The sequence below is a fragment of the Rhineura floridana genome, chromosome 19 (genome assembly GCF_030035675.1).
Source record: "Rhineura floridana isolate rRhiFlo1 chromosome 19, rRhiFlo1.hap2, whole genome shotgun sequence".
NCBI classification, from domain to species: Eukaryota; Metazoa; Chordata; class Lepidosauria; order Squamata; family Rhineuridae; genus Rhineura; species Rhineura floridana.
In genome coordinates, this window is record NC_084498.1 from 11946288 (window position 1) to 11964293 (window position 18006).

General features: G+C 42.2%; 1 protein-coding gene across 2 annotated transcripts in view; it reads left to right on the forward strand.

Annotated features, from left to right (window-relative positions):
* Positions 1–18006, forward strand: part of TMEM132C (transmembrane protein 132C) — a 369933-nt gene that overhangs the window by 301050 nt on the left and 50877 nt on the right. For both annotated transcript variants that reach the window (XM_061602881.1, XM_061602882.1), the window contains one exon: positions 14720–14863. In XM_061602881.1, the coding sequence (XP_061458865.1) occupies positions 14720–14863 (144 nt within the window). The remainder of the gene's footprint in view (positions 1–14719; positions 14864–18006) is intronic.

Below are 18006 nucleotides of genomic sequence, written 5' to 3' on the forward strand. Positions count from 1 at the left end.
TTGAGACCGCCGCATTAGCAAAGCACCGTAAAGTGAAGCGCTGTAAAGCGGGGCCCTACTGTAAAAGTATTATTATTTTGCACAAGTTCTAAACTATCTATAAAAAAAAATCAATGGGTTGTATTTGACATTAATCAGAGTAGACCTATTGGGTTGTACCCAGCATAGTGCCAAGATACAAGTAAGTTGTTATGCTGGTGGGATGTTTTGCACCAGCAGAATGTTGTTGTACAAGCAGATTTGCTGGTAACTTAATTGCATAATAGATTCCACAATCTGTAGTGCAATGAGTTTCCACTAGCTCAACTGTTCCATTAGATTCCTCTGTTGGTCATCATAAAAACTCACCCTTGTGCTAGTGGACAGAGACCATTGGATCCAGCTCAAAGTTTGGAATGAGGGAGCTCATAATGGCAGCTAAAAGACTCTCTCTGTAACTCACCTAAACTGTTATGAGTTTCTGCTAGTGCAGCTGTTACACTGGACTCCTCTGCTTGGCAGCATTAAAGCTCACCTGTCCACTAACACAAGAACCCTTGCCCTTGCACTAGTGGACAGAGAACCTTGGATGCAGCCCATTGAAATTAATAGCCATGACTAACTTAGGGCAATCAATTCCAATGGATCTACCCTGAGTAGAACTTAATTGGCTGCAACCCAGTGTCCAGTAGCCAAGGAAATGCACGTACATGTGCTTAGGTTCCAAGCAAACCCCCAATCATGATCCCTTATGTTACATCATGAAAATGCTGTTTCAATTTGTTTGCAAATGTTTTGTGTTGGTTTCCGTGACAAAAAAAAAGTGGCTACTTTATTTTATTTTAAAAGTTATGATGGCTTGCATAATTGAATTTTAGCTGTGCAGCTGCCATGCAGCACATCAAAAGAAGATGTTTGCCAAATGCCGGTGTGTGTGTGTGAAGCTGGATGTTAACAGGGTGACTTCAAAGGCATTTCGCAAGCGGTACCGAAGATTTTAAAAATAGCTCTGAGGCATCTGAAAAGAATTGTGGTGCACTCCCCACACCCCCTACTGTCTTAGAGACATCAGTGTCTCAGGTCCATCAAGAGACCTTTGTGACTGACGGGTTTTAATTATAAGAAAGGAAGGACCATATGTGCCTCTATATCCACAGTCCAAAGAGGTACCAGTGATCCAGCCTGTTTTATAAGGAAAGGGCATGTAATTAATAGTTGTCTCTGCAGAGAGATTTTGAATCTCAGACATTGTAACCAATTCAAGGAAGAATCAGAGGAGGCTCAGGTCCCTGAATCCTATTGCTTCCACCCACTGACAAAGTCTGGAAGCACTTTGTGTTAAGTAACATTGTTGGAAAAGCAATAAGAGCTCAGCGGCAGAACTGAAACAACGGCTCAACAAGCATAACATCTAGGCCTGCTCAGGGATTGGAAGGACAGCAGAAGGGGCTAAGGCAGCCTTTCACAAGCTGATTCCCTTCTTCTCTTTTGGATCACCATCAGCTGCAGCCATCATGGCCAATGGTGAGAGATGACGAGAGCTGCAAAGTCCACGACATCTGAAGGGCACCAAACTGGAAAGACTGGGCTAAGGGAGTGCTGTTTAGGAACCATTTGTACCTTTTTTTTGCCCCAACCGTTGTCACCTTTGCATAAACCATCAGGGGCTGCATGCCAGTGGTGGGTGTGGCCACCTTACTCTCTCTCACACACATATATACACACACACTGTACAGGGCAGACAGAGAAACAAGACACACAGCTCTCCCTCCATAGCTGATCTGTGCAGTTCAGTGGAGGAAAGGGGCTATCATCCCCTCCTCACTTATCAGATGATCAATCTGATTACCAGAGTGAGGGGCAACATGCAACTCCATCAGACCATTGGTTTAGCCAGAGAGGTTTAAATCTCTCCACCACCTTCAGTGCTTGTGTCAAATGGAGGGATTTGGTGTAGATTGGAATGGGGTGATGTATGACCAATAGGGGAGGTCATGTTTTAAAAGGACCTCTTAAAACTGTGACCTTAAAACTGTTTTGAGGTCAGAATACCATGGACTTTAGGGCAGGAAATGGGAATTGGATCTGGCTAGCAAACTAGTGGGGCAATTTTGACAGGTGGGTGAGGTTTCCCATCTGTCAATAATTTTACATCATTATAATATCAGGTGACCATTTTAAAGGGGATTACTATCATTGCGGATCAGCTGATCAGTCATTACAGTGACCGCCTGTTTGCAGATGTGGTTTGGATTCAAACCATGCCTGCAAATGGACAAAGTGGGATTTGCAACAAATCCCTTTGAAGGCATGTTGTCAATGGCACTGCCAATCAGCTGATTGGTACTGAAAGACAAGCCTCTTGGCCACATTAGGGAGTTCCCAGTGGAGAACTCCCTAGTGCAGTTGATCCCAGTGGGGCTCGCTGTCAGTGCCAATCAGCTGATTGGCACTGTCAGCAAGCCCTGATTGCAAAGGAACAACCATGAGCTCACTTTAAGCTCCTGATTGTTCCTTCAGACTAGCCACATCCTTCTTTACCTGTGCCACACCTGATGTCACATATTATGTCGGGTGTGGGGCAAGTGGGCATGTTTTGACAGAAACAGCCTCAGAGCCCAAACTGGGACCCATGCCAGGCCTAATTAGGTACACAAGTCAGAAATTCCCCACTCCTGGCATCTTTACAAACACCTTGTTAAAGTAGGCAATTCATTACTATACCCATTCTGCAGATTGTGATTAAAGTAGGATGGCTTTCCTAAACTTACCTGGTGAATTAATTTCTGTTATGAGATTAAAGGTTTTCTTAAGACAGACACACATTGATAATAGAGATTTTATGTGTCTTCCAGTCTATAATGTAGCTTTGTCTTGAGTTTCATACCACACAAGAAAAAAAATACTTGACCCTGCATAAGTATTCTGACTACAGCCAATAATCTCACTTCCTTCCCTCAGCACATGTGCTGAGTGCATAGATGGGAATGTTCACAGGTCAAACTGGCCAAAGGGCAACTCATGCTTAATTTTAATCACAGGATTGTTGATAAACAGAGTCCATTGCCTTACAATATTCACTTGCTAACCAGCTGTAATTGCCACTGTGGATAATGACTCTAATCTGTGAGCACGGTGTCAGGCCAATTTGTAATGTGGATTATGGTTTCTGAATAGGCAATGAAATCCACATTGTTGTTGTTCTTGGGATGTGTTTGTGGAGTTTTAATTCAGCACCCTACAAACCCATTTCCCTGCGCTTGCTTCCCTACACGGGAAGCAAGCACCAAAAGTCCACCAAAACGCAGGAAGGCTTCTAGTTTTTGTATTTACAGTGCTCACTTTTCTTTTTCTTTTAAAAAAGACTAAATTTCAAGGCCTTTGCTTTAATACAAATGTGACTGCTTGAACTCTGTTCCTAATATTGTTTCGTTATGAGGTCCCAGCAATACAAAAGAGGGCGCTTGGGCTCAGGGCCAAATGAAGCCTCCCAAGCCTCTGCATCTGATCCTTCAGCCTCTCCCCAGACTGCACCTGTCACTGTCCCTGGTTTGCATCCTCCTTCGGTGTCTTCACCTGGCTGGAATGTGTCCTTGAACTCTACGATAATGAGTTGTTTTGCTTGCCTGGATATAGGATGAAACGGGGAGTGTGTCAAAACTGTTGCTCCACCCCTTTTTGCCTCTGGCCCCACAACTTGCGAAAGAACAGCCCTTTTTGGACACCTGAGAAATGTTGCCTAATGGAACGGTCATTAGGTTGTTATTACACTGGCTATCTATTGATTGGTCAAAGAGGATGAGCAGTACACAGGCTATTAGTATATGGAGTTGCTATGGCAGCCTTTGCCAACCTGCTGCCCTCCTTACTGTAAACTGCCCAGAGAGCTTTGGCTATGGGGTGGTCTATAAGTACAATAAATAAATAAATGTTTCAGACTACAACTCCCATCATCACCAACCAACCACTGTGCTGGCCGGGGCTGGTGGAGATTGTAGTCCAAAACAACTGGAGAGGGCCAGGTTGGCAAAGAATGTGCTAGGGTTATATAGCAAAATTACTATTGATACTTTTATTATTATTATTATTATTATTATTATTGCTGCTGCATTTATATCCCACCTTTTCCTCCAAGGAGCTCAAGGTGGCGTACAAACATGGTTCTCCCCCTCCCAATTTTATCCCCACAACAACCCTGTGAGCTAAGGTTGAAAAACAGTGATGGGCCCAAGGTCACCCAGGGAGCTTCATGGCCAAGCAAGGATTTGAACTCTGGTCTCCCAGGTCCCTAGTCCAACATTCTGACCATTTCACCACTAAGAATTTAAGAAAGGTAGTGATGGACACTACAGTTGATGGTAGAGGCTTAAATCACAATGGATTTTAGTAACTCACAATTTTGTGGGGAGGGGGATGTCACTCGTAGGATCAGAAGCAGTGGTTGCAGGACATAGGGAATTTCCAGATTGTAAACTGGCTCACTATGACCTCAGGCTCTACTGGATGCCTTTTGATAGGATGTTCTGGTCGGATCTTGAGTTTAATTAAGGAGTTGTCATCTCTGCTTCATGGTCCCACTGCAGTTTAATGTTGAATTGTTCCCGCATTGGCCATGACTCCATTAGTAGCCATTCAAGGGTGTTTAGGACATGCTCATTCTCCATCACAAACAGTTGCCAGAGATAACAGGGTATGGTTTTGGTTTCAACTTGGGAACATACAGGAGGAGCTGCTTCCAGACCTGTATAGTGGGGGGGCAGGGGGAGATATCAGTAGCAACAAAATGAGGACTGCAAGCTTGATCAGTACAGCCGACACAGCAACACAGGAGTGAAAGGTCTTGCTGCTGCAGAAGGACATTAAATTGCTTGCCTCTCTGACATATGGAAGGCGATTCAGCCCCTTTGACAGTGGAACTCTATACATTTGGGGGGGAGAGATCAGGCCCAGTGGCCGAATATGGCCCTTCAGTCCTTTCTATCTGGCCCTCAGAACTGTCACCTGCCACCACCCTAGGCCACACCCCTCACTGACACCCTCCTTGAGTGTTTTTGCCTGGCTGGAATGTTTCCTTGAACTCTGATACTGCTTCTTGCTTCCCTGGATGAAGAATACAGGAGGTTATGTGAGTGTGTTCAGAAACTAGCCTACTGTATAAAAGTAACATTTACATGCATTAGTCTTATACTTTTGCCTCTGGCCCTGTCCACCACCAACAAGTAGCCCTTGGAACATTGTCCAGATGGGAATGTGGCCCTTGGGTTCCAAAAGGTTCCCCAACCCTGCTATTCATATCTACCCAGAAGTAACCCCATTGAGTACAATGGGACTTACTGCCAGCCTCTCAGATAAGCGTGTCCAGGACTGCAGGCTGAGAGGCTGGCAGAAAACGAGATCTTTAATCAGCCTTTGCATGTGGAGGAATAATTTGTAGAGGTAGTGAAACTTCTAAGATCTTTGGTGAAATTAGTGGCTCTTGGGAAGCATGGTTGAAAACTCAACTCATCAATCACTTTTTAAAGTCCTGTCTCTCCTGCGTGGGATTAAATTAGGGGGGGGAGAGGAAGGATTTTTTTGTGCTTGTAGCAGCAAATACATTGTGCCTATCAAGTCATTAGAGAAACAAGGCAGAAAAATGCTTCTTAATGTTGTTCCCTGTTAATTATCTATTTACATGAAGTAATTATGCTCCCCTTTGTACACTCAGAGTGTTTGGGAATTCATTAATTCCTGTCTGTTTGCAGCAGGAAAAGATGCATCCTTACCTATGCAGGGAACTTTATCATCTGAGCTCTTCAGTTTTTTATTCAGCTATTCAGACACTAGAAAATGTAGACAAAGATTTGGCAGATGACTTCCATCACAGTGTAAAGGTCATTCAGTTTCCTTCCCAGCCCCAGCCCCCTGTGTAATAATAGTGCCTCCCAGTAGGAACCAGTGTTTTCCACAAATGGCTGCATAGAGGGAAGCAGTTCTGGGGAGCAACAGATAAGGGATAGAAACTGAGAGCAACAGCCATTTTATGCTATCACTGTAAGAGCTGCAGAGTTCAAATCATGTTCCCTTGTTACACCCTTCACTGTTAAGAAGGGTTGCCAGCATGGTACCTATGGGCACCAGTGTGCTCACCAATATATCCTGTGGTGTCCATGAAAGGTTTCAGTAAATATCTCCTCAAAAATTCACAGTCCATGACAGACTATTTCCTCTTCCTGCTCAGCTTCTGTTGTTCTGGCTCAGCCTCTGCTGCATTGAACATGCCCACATTTCAATGGATGTCAGAATTGGCCCTCAGTTTCCCTTCAGTTCTGTGCATTAGAGGGGTACAAAGAGCTTCTCTCTGTGGATGATCACAGTGGTGGCTAATGTAGGTCCCTTTTTTCTCATCGACCGGGAGGTGATACGGAGTGTCTCAGTTTGCACAAGATGTAACAGTGGGCGGTGAAATATATTCTAGCAAAATTCTAGGTGTGCTCTATGTTTTTAATTGACCATGCCCACTCTTCCTTAAGTGGAGTGGTTTAAGCATAGCAGACTGAAAACATGCATCTTGGGCAGGCCAAATTTGTTTTTTCCAACAGCTAGTGTCATTCCTGAAGTAGCACCATATTGTAATCCATCTGATTTTACATCAAAGTGCAGTTTCAGATTCAACTGATAATGCACCCAATATTGAAATAGAGCATAACCTCCAGTTTGAAACAAAAAAAACTGTCTTCATCATCATATGACATTGACCAATAAAAAGGCTTTGAAATTAATAAAAATAAATTTGACAGATTTCTAGAATGAATAATGAGAGAAATATAATTTTCTAGGTTAGATTCTCTGTAGAAACAATAGTAACACAGGAAAGAAGCAAAGTATGAACACCAAGAAACATACAAAAATTTAATTCTCCATCTTTGGAGATGGCAGGTGTTGCCACCACTCACCATATGCCACTCAGAGGCACATGTTACCCAATTCTTCCAAGCTACACAGGAAGTGGATTGGACTGTGAAAGACCAACCCAAATTGTGTTTACATTTTGACAAATGTGTAGTGCAGTACAATATCTCAAGAGAGGAGGTCAGGTCTCCTGCTCCCCTGATGCATTCACAATAGCTGCCCAATTTCCCTGCTTTTTAAAGTTTGATAGAAATATCTGTTGGCAATAGGTATGTTCTTAAACTGCAAGGGTTTTTTGCCTATTAGTGAATAAACTATCACGATAGTGTACAACAATAAAACGTTGTTATATGCCTTCCAGTCAATTACGATTATGGCGACCCAATGAATCAACAACCTTCAATAGCATCTGTTATAAACCACCCTGTTCAGATCTTGCAAGTTCAGGTCTGTGGCTTCCTTTATGGAATCAATCCATCTCTTGTTTGGCCTTCCTCTTTTTCTACTCCCTTCTGTTTTTCCTACCATTGTTGTTTTTTCTAGTGAATCATGTCTTCTCATGATGTGTCCAAAGTATGATAACCTCATTTGCATCATTTTAGCGTCTAGTGATAGTCCTGGTTTAATTAGAACACATATTTGTCTTTTTCACAGTCCATGTTATCTGCAAAGCTCTCCTCCAACACCACATTTCAAATGAGTTGATTTTTCTCTTATACATTTTTTCACTGTCCAAATTTCAACATCCATACATAGAGATCAGGAACACCATGGTCTGAATGATCCTGACTTTAGTGTTCAGTGATACATATTTGCATTTGAGGATCTTTTCTAGTTCTCTCATAGCTGCCTTCCCCAGTCCTAGCCTTCTTCTGATTTCTTGACTATTGTCTCCATTTTGGTTAATGACTGTGCCAAGGTATTGATAATGCTTGACAAGTTCAGTGTCCTCATTGTCAATTTTAAAGTTACATAAATCTTCTGTTGTCATTTAGTCTTCTTGGCATTCAGCTGTAGTCATAAAACACCATTAAAAACAATACAAATAATAATTAAAGTGACTGACTAATTAAACAGCTGCAAAGGCTTGTTGGCATAGAAAGGTCTTCAAGATATGTCTGGACATCAAAAGTGAAGATGCCAGCCAAACCTCTGCTGGAAGGGTATTCCACAGCATGGGACCTTCAACACTAAATGCCTAAGGTCAGTTGGGCTTCTGTAATGCAGGGAACAACAAGCAGTGTTCCTCCAGATGATCCTATGATCAAGCTGGGATATAAGGGTTCAGGTGGTCATTTGGGGATGCAGATTAATTCCTTACACCCATTACCCCACCACACACAACCAATAACTAGTAAAAGTTAACACACATGGAGAGAGAGAAATGTATTCCTCTGAATCCACCAGTTGCACCTCTGTGATTTATGAACTTCGACAGTTCCTAAGCTAATGAATCACAATTGATTTTGACAGAGATGACAGAGATGAACTATGAGCTTTCCAGTGTTGTATTCTGGTTGAGCTAGCACTATAGTTGCCCATTCCCAACTAAAGACAGTGATATCTAATAATGCTAATGGTACCCCTTGCCATGCTGCCTGAATACCTCTGAAGTGGCTATTCTTGCAGTTTTGGATGCTGTTTTATGTGAAAGTATTGTGTGGGGGCAGGAATTTCAGCAAGCAATTAGCACAACAAGCCATGCCTTTGATTTCTTTCCTCCCAAATGTAATTAATCAAAATACATCCATTCATATGCAGGTTTCTGTAATGAAACCATTAGCCAAGGGCAGGGGACTGAAGTATCTTAATTACAGATATGATAAAAGGCAAGTAGAATATTTTGCATCCATGGGCAGGGATGGCACTGATGAAATTCTGTAAGTTAGTCCATAACTTATTTGTTTGTTTATTAAATTTATATCCCACTTTTCCTCCAATGAGCTCGAGGTGGCATATAAACATGGTCCTCCCCCTGATTCAATCCTCACAACAACTGTATGAGGTAGGTTAGGCTGAAAGACAGTGATTGGCCCAAGGTCACCCAGTGAGCTTCATGGCTGAGGAGGGCTTTGAACCTTGGACTCTCAGGTCCCAATCCAACACTCTAACCACTATATCACACTGGCTGTCCACTTTTGCAACATAAAATCACCAAATCCATAAGAACATAAGAAGAGCCTGCTGGATCAGGCCAGTGGCCCATCTAGTCCAGCATCCTGTTCTCACAGTGGCCAACCAGGTGCCTGTGGGAAGCCCGCAAGTAGGACCCGAGTGCAAGAACACTCTCCCCTCCTGAGGCTTCTGGCAACTGGTTTTCAGAAGCATGCTGCCTCTGACTAGGGTGGCAGAGCACAGCCATCATGGCTAGTAGCCATTGATAGCCCTGTCCTCCATGAATTTGTCTAATCTTCTTTTAAAGCCATCCAAGCTGGTGGCCATTACTGCATCTTGTGGGAGCAAATTCCATAGTTTAACTATGCGCTGAGTAAAGAAGTACTTCCTTTTGTCTGTCCTGAATCTTCCAACATTCAGCTTCTTTGAATGTCCACGAGTTCTAGTATTATGAGAGAGGGAGAAGAACTTTTCTCTATCCACTTTCTCAATGCCATGCATAATTTTATACACTTCTATCATGTCTCCTCTGACCCGCCTTTTCTCTAAACTAAAAAGCCCCAAATGGTGCAACCTTTCCTCATAAGGGAGTCGCTCCATCCCCTTGATCATTCTGGTTGCCCTCTTCTGAACCTTTTCCAACTCTATAATATCCTTTTTGAGATGAGGCGACCAGAACTGTACACAGTATTCCAAATGCGGCCGCACCATAGATTTATACAACGGCATGATGATATCAGCTGTTTTATTTTCAATACCTTTCCTAATTATCGCTAGCATGGAATTTGCCTTTTTCACAGCTGCCGCACACTGGGTCGACATTTTCATCGTGCTGTCCACTACAACCCCGAGGTCTCTCTCCTGGTCGGTCACCGCCAGTTCAGACCCCATGAGCGTATATGTGAAATTCAGATTTTTTGCTCCAATATGCATAATTTTACACTTGTTTATATTGAATTGCATTTGCCATTTTTCCGCCCATTCACTCAGTTTGGAGAGGTCTTTTTGGAGCTCTTCGCAATCCCTTTTTGTTTTAACAACCCTGAACAATTTAGTGTCGTCAGCAAACTTGGCCACTTCACTGCTCACTCCTAATTCTAGGTCATTAATGAACAAGTTGAAAAGTACAGGTCCCAATACCGATCCTTGAGGGACTCCACTTTCTACAGCCCTCCATTGGGAGAACTGTCCATTTATTCCTACTCTCTGCTTTCTGCTTCTTAACCAATTCCTTATCCACAAGAGGACCTCTCCTCTTATTCCATGACTGCTAAGCTTCCTCAGAAGCCTTTGGTGAGGTACCTTGTCAAACGCTTTTTGAAAGTCTAAGTACACTATGTCCACTGGATCACCTCTATCTATATGCTTGTTGACACTCTCAAATAATTCTAATAGGTTACTGAGATAGGACTTTCCCTTGCAGAGGCCATGCTGGCTCTGCTTCAGCAAGGCTTGTTCTTCTATGTGCTTAGTTAATCTAGCTTTAATAATACTTTCTACCAGTTTTCCAGGGACAGAAGTTAAGCTAACTGGCCTGTAATTTCCGGGATCCCCTCTGTATCCCTTTTTGAATATAGGCGTTACATTTGCCACTTTCCAGTCCTCAGGCACGGAGGAGGACCCAAGGGACAAGTTACATATTTTAGTTAGCAGATCAGCAATTTCACCTTTGAGTTCTTTGAGAACTCTCGGGTGGATGCCATCCGGGCCTGGTGATTTGTCAGTTTTTATATTGTCCTTTAAGCTTAGAACTTCCTCTCTCGTTACCACTATTTGTCTTAGTTCCTCAGAATCCCTTCCTGCAAATGTTAGTTCAGGTTCAGGGATCTGCCCTATATCTTCCACTGTGAAGACAGATGCAAAGAATTCATTTAGCTTCTCTGCAATCTCCTTATCATTCTTTAGTACACCTTTGACTCCCTTATCATCCAAGGGTCCAATTGTCTCCCTAGATGGTCTCCTGCTTTGAATGTATTTATAGAATTTTTTGTTGTTGGTTTTTATGTTCTTAGCAATGTGCTCCTCAAATTCTTTTTTAGCATCCCTTATTGTCTTCTTGCATTTCTTTTGCCAGAGTTTGTGTTCTTTTTTATTTTCTTCATTCGGACAAGACTTCCATTTTCTTTTTTTTTTTAACAATAATTTTTATTCAAATTTTCATAAAACATAGAAAACAAAATCATAAAACATTCAAAGACAAAAAACAAAACAAAACAAAAATGATTAAACAAAAAAAAATAAAATGTTGACTTCCCATTTGTCACATATCAAATCAGTTATAGGTCTACAATATATAACAATCCTGTCTCTTAAATCATATTATAAAATCACTTTCCTCCAGTAGTTATCTTAATTAATCATCAAATCTCATAAACATTACTTTATTCTTTCCACAAAAAGGACTTCCATTTTCTGAAGGAAGACTTTTTGCCTCTAAGAGCTTCCTTGACTTTGCTCGTTAACTATGCTGGCATCTTCTTGGCCCTGGCGGTACCTTTTCTGATCTGCGGTATGCACTCCAGTTGAGCTTCTAATAGAGTGTTTTTAAACAACTTCCAAGCATTTTCGAGTGATGTGACCCTCTGGACTTTGTTTTTCAGCTTTCTTTTTACCAATTCCCTCATTTTTGTGAAGTTTCCTCTTTTGAAGTCAGATGTGACCGTGTTGGATTTTCTTGGCAATTGGCCAGTTACATGTATGTTTAATTTAATAGCACTGTGGTCACTGCTCCCAATCGGTTCAACAACACTTACATCTCGCACCAGGTCCCGATCCCCACTGAGGATTAAGTCCAGGGTTGCCGTCCCTCTGGTCGGTTCCATGACCAACTGGTCTAGGGCATAGTCATTTAGAATATCTAGAAATTTTGCTTCTTTGTCATGACTGGAACACATATGCAGCCAGTCTATGTCCGGGTAGTTGAAGTCACCCATTACTACCACATTTCCTAGTTTGGATGCTTCCTCAATTTCATATCTCATCTCCAGGTCTCCCTGAGCATTTTGATCAGGGGGACGATAGATGGTTCCCAGTATTAAATCCCTCCTGGGGCATGGTATCACCACCCACAATGATTCTGTGGAGGAGTCTGCCTCTTTTGGGGTTTCGAGCTTGCTGGATTCAATGCCTTCTTTCACGTATAGAGCGACTCCGCCACCAATACGTCCTTCCCTGTCCTTCCGATATAGTTTATATCCAGGGATAACCGTATCCCACTGGTTTTCTCCATTCCACCAGGTCTCCGTTATGCTCACTATATCAATGCTCTCCTCTAAGACCAAGCACTCCAGTTCTCCCATCTTGGTTCGCAGGCTCCTAGCATTAGCGTACAGGCACTTGTAAGCAGTGTCTCTCTTCAAGTGTCTTTGGCACTTGTGGTTAGGCCTGTGGTAATTTTGCTCTTCTGAATTTATATCCTGTGCCCCTGTTCTCACAATGCCTACTTCTAGGCCTACCCCTTTTAAAATTTCATCATTTCTTTGGTTTTTATCCCAGGGGGGAGGTTTATTCCGAACCGGACCTTTCTCAGCTCCTGTCGGGTTTCCCTCCTCAGTCAGTTGCACCTACACCCAGAACCAAATGTGAGACAGTCTTATTTGATAAATTAAGACCTTTATGTAAATACAACATTAGGAGATCAGCAGAAAATTAGGACTGATCACATCAGATCACATGTCCAATACCGATGATGCCTCTTGCTTGCCTGGATGGAGGATAAAGAGGGGTGTGTGTGGACAGAATCTAGTCTACTGTACCAAGGTAGAAGTTTCATTTGTGTTCCGCCCACTTTTGCCTCTGGCCCTGCCCGCCATTGGAATGTGGCCCGTAAAAGGTTAAGCAGAAGGGGATGCAGTCCTCAGGCTGAAAAGGGTTCCCAAAACCCTCCTGTAACTCTATGGTGGTTGGATAGGATGTTAGGACAACAAGAAAAGTGGGTTATTTCAGGGCAGACTGAATTTGAAAGCCCAATACCAAGTGGTGTTCTGATGAAGCATGTGGCCACACATTGCTTGCCACACTGACTGCAAAATAACGCCAGACTAGGGATAGGCAAATATATCAATTGCAGTTTCTCTCAGTTTCTCATTTTTTCCATCTTAAATTCAGTTCTTTGCATTTCCACATCAATTTGTGGTGTTTTGTTTAAAAGAACACTTCTTATGAAAATTCATCAGCATTTTTGTGTGAATTTCTCCTAATATAAACACTTTTCTATGCAATTTTGCCTAATATACTAACATACAACTTTGCAAAGCATTTTCCCTAATATATCACACTTTGGAATATTATTTTAATTAATGCATGTATTTATATGCACACAAGTAAATGCATTTTTGTAATTCCTGAGTTGAAGAACTGCACTGAAAAATCCAGAGAAGTGTGAATTTTGAAGGATGTCAGTGCTTCAGTTCACATAATGTTTTGGAGTGTGTAAATTAGGTAAGTTTGCCTTCAAATGTGAACTGAATCAAATTCTCCCCCATCTCTGCATCAGACTGAATCTGTTTGGGCAGAAGGAAGGAATACACTTCTGTGCTGCCTTGGAAGGGTCCCCTTAAAAGGCAGCATGACAATATTTTAAGAAGAAAAAGGAAAAGAAAATAAATATGCACAACTGTGGGGGTGGAAGTGGCATTAAAAGTGGGCAGAGGTTAATGTAATATTTAAACATGACTGTGCCCCCAACTGCACTGTACATTTAAAGCAATATCATACCACTTTAAACAATCATGGCATCCTCCAAACAATCCTGGGAACTGTCATTTGCTAAGGGTACTGGGAGGTCTCAGGAGACCCCTATTCTTCTCACAGAGCTACAATTCCCAGAGTTTCCAATGAAGAGGAGTTGAATGTTAAACCACTCTGGAAATGGTTTTCCTGATGGCAACTGGCTGGTCATTGTGAGAACATAACGCTGGCCTAGATGGGCCTTTGGTTTGATCTGGCAGGGCTCTTCTTACATTCTCATGATATTAGTGTTGGATTAATATGGCCTGTGTGCTTGCTACTCCATTTGCTAGCATCGACTTAACATGTAAAATATAATAAAAGTTCTGATGTTTCAACCTGATCCAACATTGTGTTTTCCACAGTGGTCAGCCAGACACTTCTGGGGAGTGTGAAGGCAAAAGGCTAATTCTGAGGTCCCCACCGCCACCCCCAGCTCCTGTTGTCATTGCTATATTGCCTTTGAACATGGTGTTTTCACTTAGTTGTCTTGGCATATAGCCGCTGGTAGTCCTGTTGTCCTCTGTAAATGTGTTTAACCCCTTTTAAAGACATCTAAGCTAAGGGGGCCTATGGCAGCGAGTTCCATAAATTCATAATGCACATTTGTCAGTGCACAGATACCGTCTTTGGGTGGTATTCAGTGCTTGCCCAACTCAGAGTAGACCCATTTAAGTGAATGGATATGACTTAGGTTCATTACTTTCAGTGGGTTTACTCTTACTAGTACTAAGTTGAATGCCACCCTTTATTTCTGGAAGGTGTAGAACATCCTTCCCCAACCTGGTGCCCTCCAGATATTCTTGAGCTCCAAGTTCAATTGGCCCTAGCCAGCATGGCCCAATGGGTAGCAATGATGGGGGTTGTAGTTCAGCAACACTGGATGGGCACCAGGTTGTGGAAGGCTGCTGTAGAACTTCATTGTAAGTTTGCTAAATGCCTCTAGAGTTTCTCTCAAGCAAAGCAATAACAACATTCCTTTTGCCTTGTTCTGATTACATTGCAGGACTCAGACATCCTGAACACTGCAATTCTCACGGGGAAGACAGTTGCAGTTCCCATCAAGGTGGTTTCGATTGAAGAGAACAATGCCGTGACAGACATCTCGGAATCCGTGGAATGCAAGTCCTCTGCGGAAGATGTTGTCAAAGTAAGTGTCAGGCTCGTCAGCCTACCCAGTAAACTTGAACTGTGGGTTTTTCAAGGGGCTGAGCCTGCTTCATGAGCAATTGCATCTTTTATGGCATACCACAAGCCTTCCTGAGCCAAGACAGTTTTATTGCCCCTTTGCCTTACTGCACCCCCTTCCACCGTGCTTTTTCTCTCTCTTAAATATGCCTTTGTGTATGATCTCAGGCAGTTGCCTACATTTTGAGTGGGTGAACAGCAGGTCAAAGGGTCTTCTACAACAGACATGGACAGTATCAAGGCTTAAAGGTCTATCTTTGTACTGGAATTCAGAGGTGCATCAATCAGAGCCAGGTGCAAAATAGTAGCCCAGGGAGAGGCCAGAGCCAAATGCAGGCTCAGTTAGCATGTAACACTAAGCCAAACCATGGCTGAGTACAGGGCTGGGGAACTTGTGGCCCTCCTGATGTTGTGGAACTCCTATCAATCCCAGCCAGCATAGCAAATGGTCAAGGATTATGAGAGTTGTAGTCCTGCAATATCTGGAGGGCCACATGTTTCTCCAACTCTTGCTTAGTGTAAATGTGTAAGTTGTGGAGACTCCCAGAGAGGAGTTTGCATCCACTTTGTTCCTCCTCTAGTGCTACTGCTGTAGTCCTACTATGAACTAACCAAACCATGGTTTGGCTTAGTGTGTCATTTGAAGCCAGGCTCATAGTTTGTCTCCTCCAGACAAACCGCAAGCTGTAAGCGAAGAACAAACCTCTTAGTGAAAGAAGAAGAAATGGGATATAAATCTAATAAATAAATAAATAATAGAGTGAGACAAAACATGACCCCATGTCTGGGTGGTTTGCTAAACCAAACCATGGCTTGGCTCACAGCACAGCACCTGCAGGACTGGAGGAGGAGCAAAATGGACACAGTCTCCTCTCCAGGAGCCCGCATGCTTGTGCACCTGCACGAAGCCATGATTTGACTTAACATTACATACAAATCAAGTCAGCAAATGCTGGCCCCCAGAGTCGAATAAATTCCTCGTTCCACCTGTGAAACAGACAGTGGAATATGCAGAACTATAGGTTAGGGATGCTAATAGTAAGAACGGGGGAAGAAATCAGAGTCAGTTTGGATTCAAAGGTGCACCTACCTAATTCCCACTTCTTGAAAAATATGTAAGCAAAAACACAGCTGTCCTTCGAAAAGAACACTTCTCTGAATTTTGCAGTAAAGTTCTCTACCCAAGTAATATGTACAAAAATGCATATGTTAGGGTGAAATGTGCATACTGATGCATACATTAATGAAAGTATGATACAAAATGCATTATTTTAGGGAAAACCGCTTTGCAAAAATGTGTATTTTATTTCTTTTATATATTTATTTAAATATTTATAAACCATACTTTTGGAAAAAAATGCAAGAAATACAGCATACAAAAGTTATGACAATAAAGACATCAGTAAAACATCATAGAATATCCATAAATACTTTGGTTAAAAAATAAAGAGGAAACAAATTCTTCAAGAGTGCCACCATCAGTCGAAAGGAAGTAACAGCATTTTTCTTGTCAAACAAGAACTATTTATTAGAGCCCAAAGCATTTTGGATCTTGTGGATGAATTAACCCAGAGGCAATTTGATCTGAAGCAGATTGCAAGTTTATTCAAAGCATATAGCACTGGAGAGCCAAGCAGAAAACTGCAACTGATTCTGACTCACTAGAAAATGGCGCAGGCCTTTATAGTCTTCAAGGAACGGAGACTTCAGGAGAGAAATCTCTCACATATCGAGCATGCGTAATACACAGGAAATTCCTTTACTTCAAAGCACCCTGATTATCTATGAATTGCTAAGGCATTTGTTAGGAGTACTTGCTAACTAGGGGTGTAACACTTTCAAGCTGGTTATACTGTCATAAATAAGACACTTCAAGGACATAGAAGAAACTACAGAGACATGCTTGCTTAGCCAACTGTTCTATCAGTTGTTTTCCCACACTCTGCAGGTTTTACCCTCTCCAGACATTCACAGGCAGAACCAATTCTTTCAGATACCCAGAATCCTCTACATCCTGGTTATTTATGTCCACAGTCTGAACAACCATTTTTCAAGGTCAGTATTGGGAAAAACCTAATTCAAAATCCCTTTGTCATCTCAAGACATAATAACCAAAGCTTCTCAAACTGCCCTAGAAAAGGGGTCATTCAGATCTGAAACATGCCGTGCTCTAATAAATAGTTCCATGACATTCCTGAGGAACTTATTTCTTCTTCTTCTTTTCATGTTTGGTGCCTCCTTCCTGTGTTTGGTTGGTTAAAAGAAAATGCACATTTTAAAAGCCCATCTAAATAACACAGAAGGAATTTGAAAACATTCCTGTTTACCAAGAGGACTGTTCCTAACAACCTAAAGATCACTGATGAAAGAACATTTTTAACTGTGTTTTACAATATTTTAACTGTGTTTTAGAATGTTTTTAGAATATTTTTAAATGTAATTATGCTTTGGAATGTTTTTAACTCTTTTTAATATGTTTTTCTTCTTTTTGTTAAATGGTTTTGTTTATGTTTGCTGCCTGGGTTCCTTCGAGAGGAAGGGTGGGATATAAATTCAGTAATCATCATCATCATCATTGCAGCACAGGGGACTTCCCTGCTGCTGACAGTGGCCCTTGAATATGCAGAGGGCAATCAGAACCGGAAGAGGAAGGAGCTAGCACACTCATACACTCTCTTCCTTGCATGTGTATTTAAGCTAAGTTCTGATCAGAATAACCCACATTCTAGACATCCAACTATATTTGGCTTCCCCAGTTACCATTCCTGGAGTATAGTTTGTTCCCAGCATCTAGAATAAGGTTGCCAGGTTCAGGGCCTGAGACTGATCCTGTATCTTTAGGAGAAGAGAAAGTCAGCCAAATCCAGGTGTTCTTGAAACATAGTAATGGGAAAAACCACAAGGTGGAATTCTGCCTTCTCCCTGCACAACTTTTAAAGATACAGAAGACCTCCTGGAGGCCGGGCCTGGCAACCAAGAGGTGTTCTGTATCTTTAAAAGTTGTGCAGGGGGAAGGCAGAATTCCACCTTGTGGTTTTCCCCATTACCGTATTGCAAGAACACCGGCACTTGGCTGACTTTATCTTCTCCTAAAGATACAGTAAC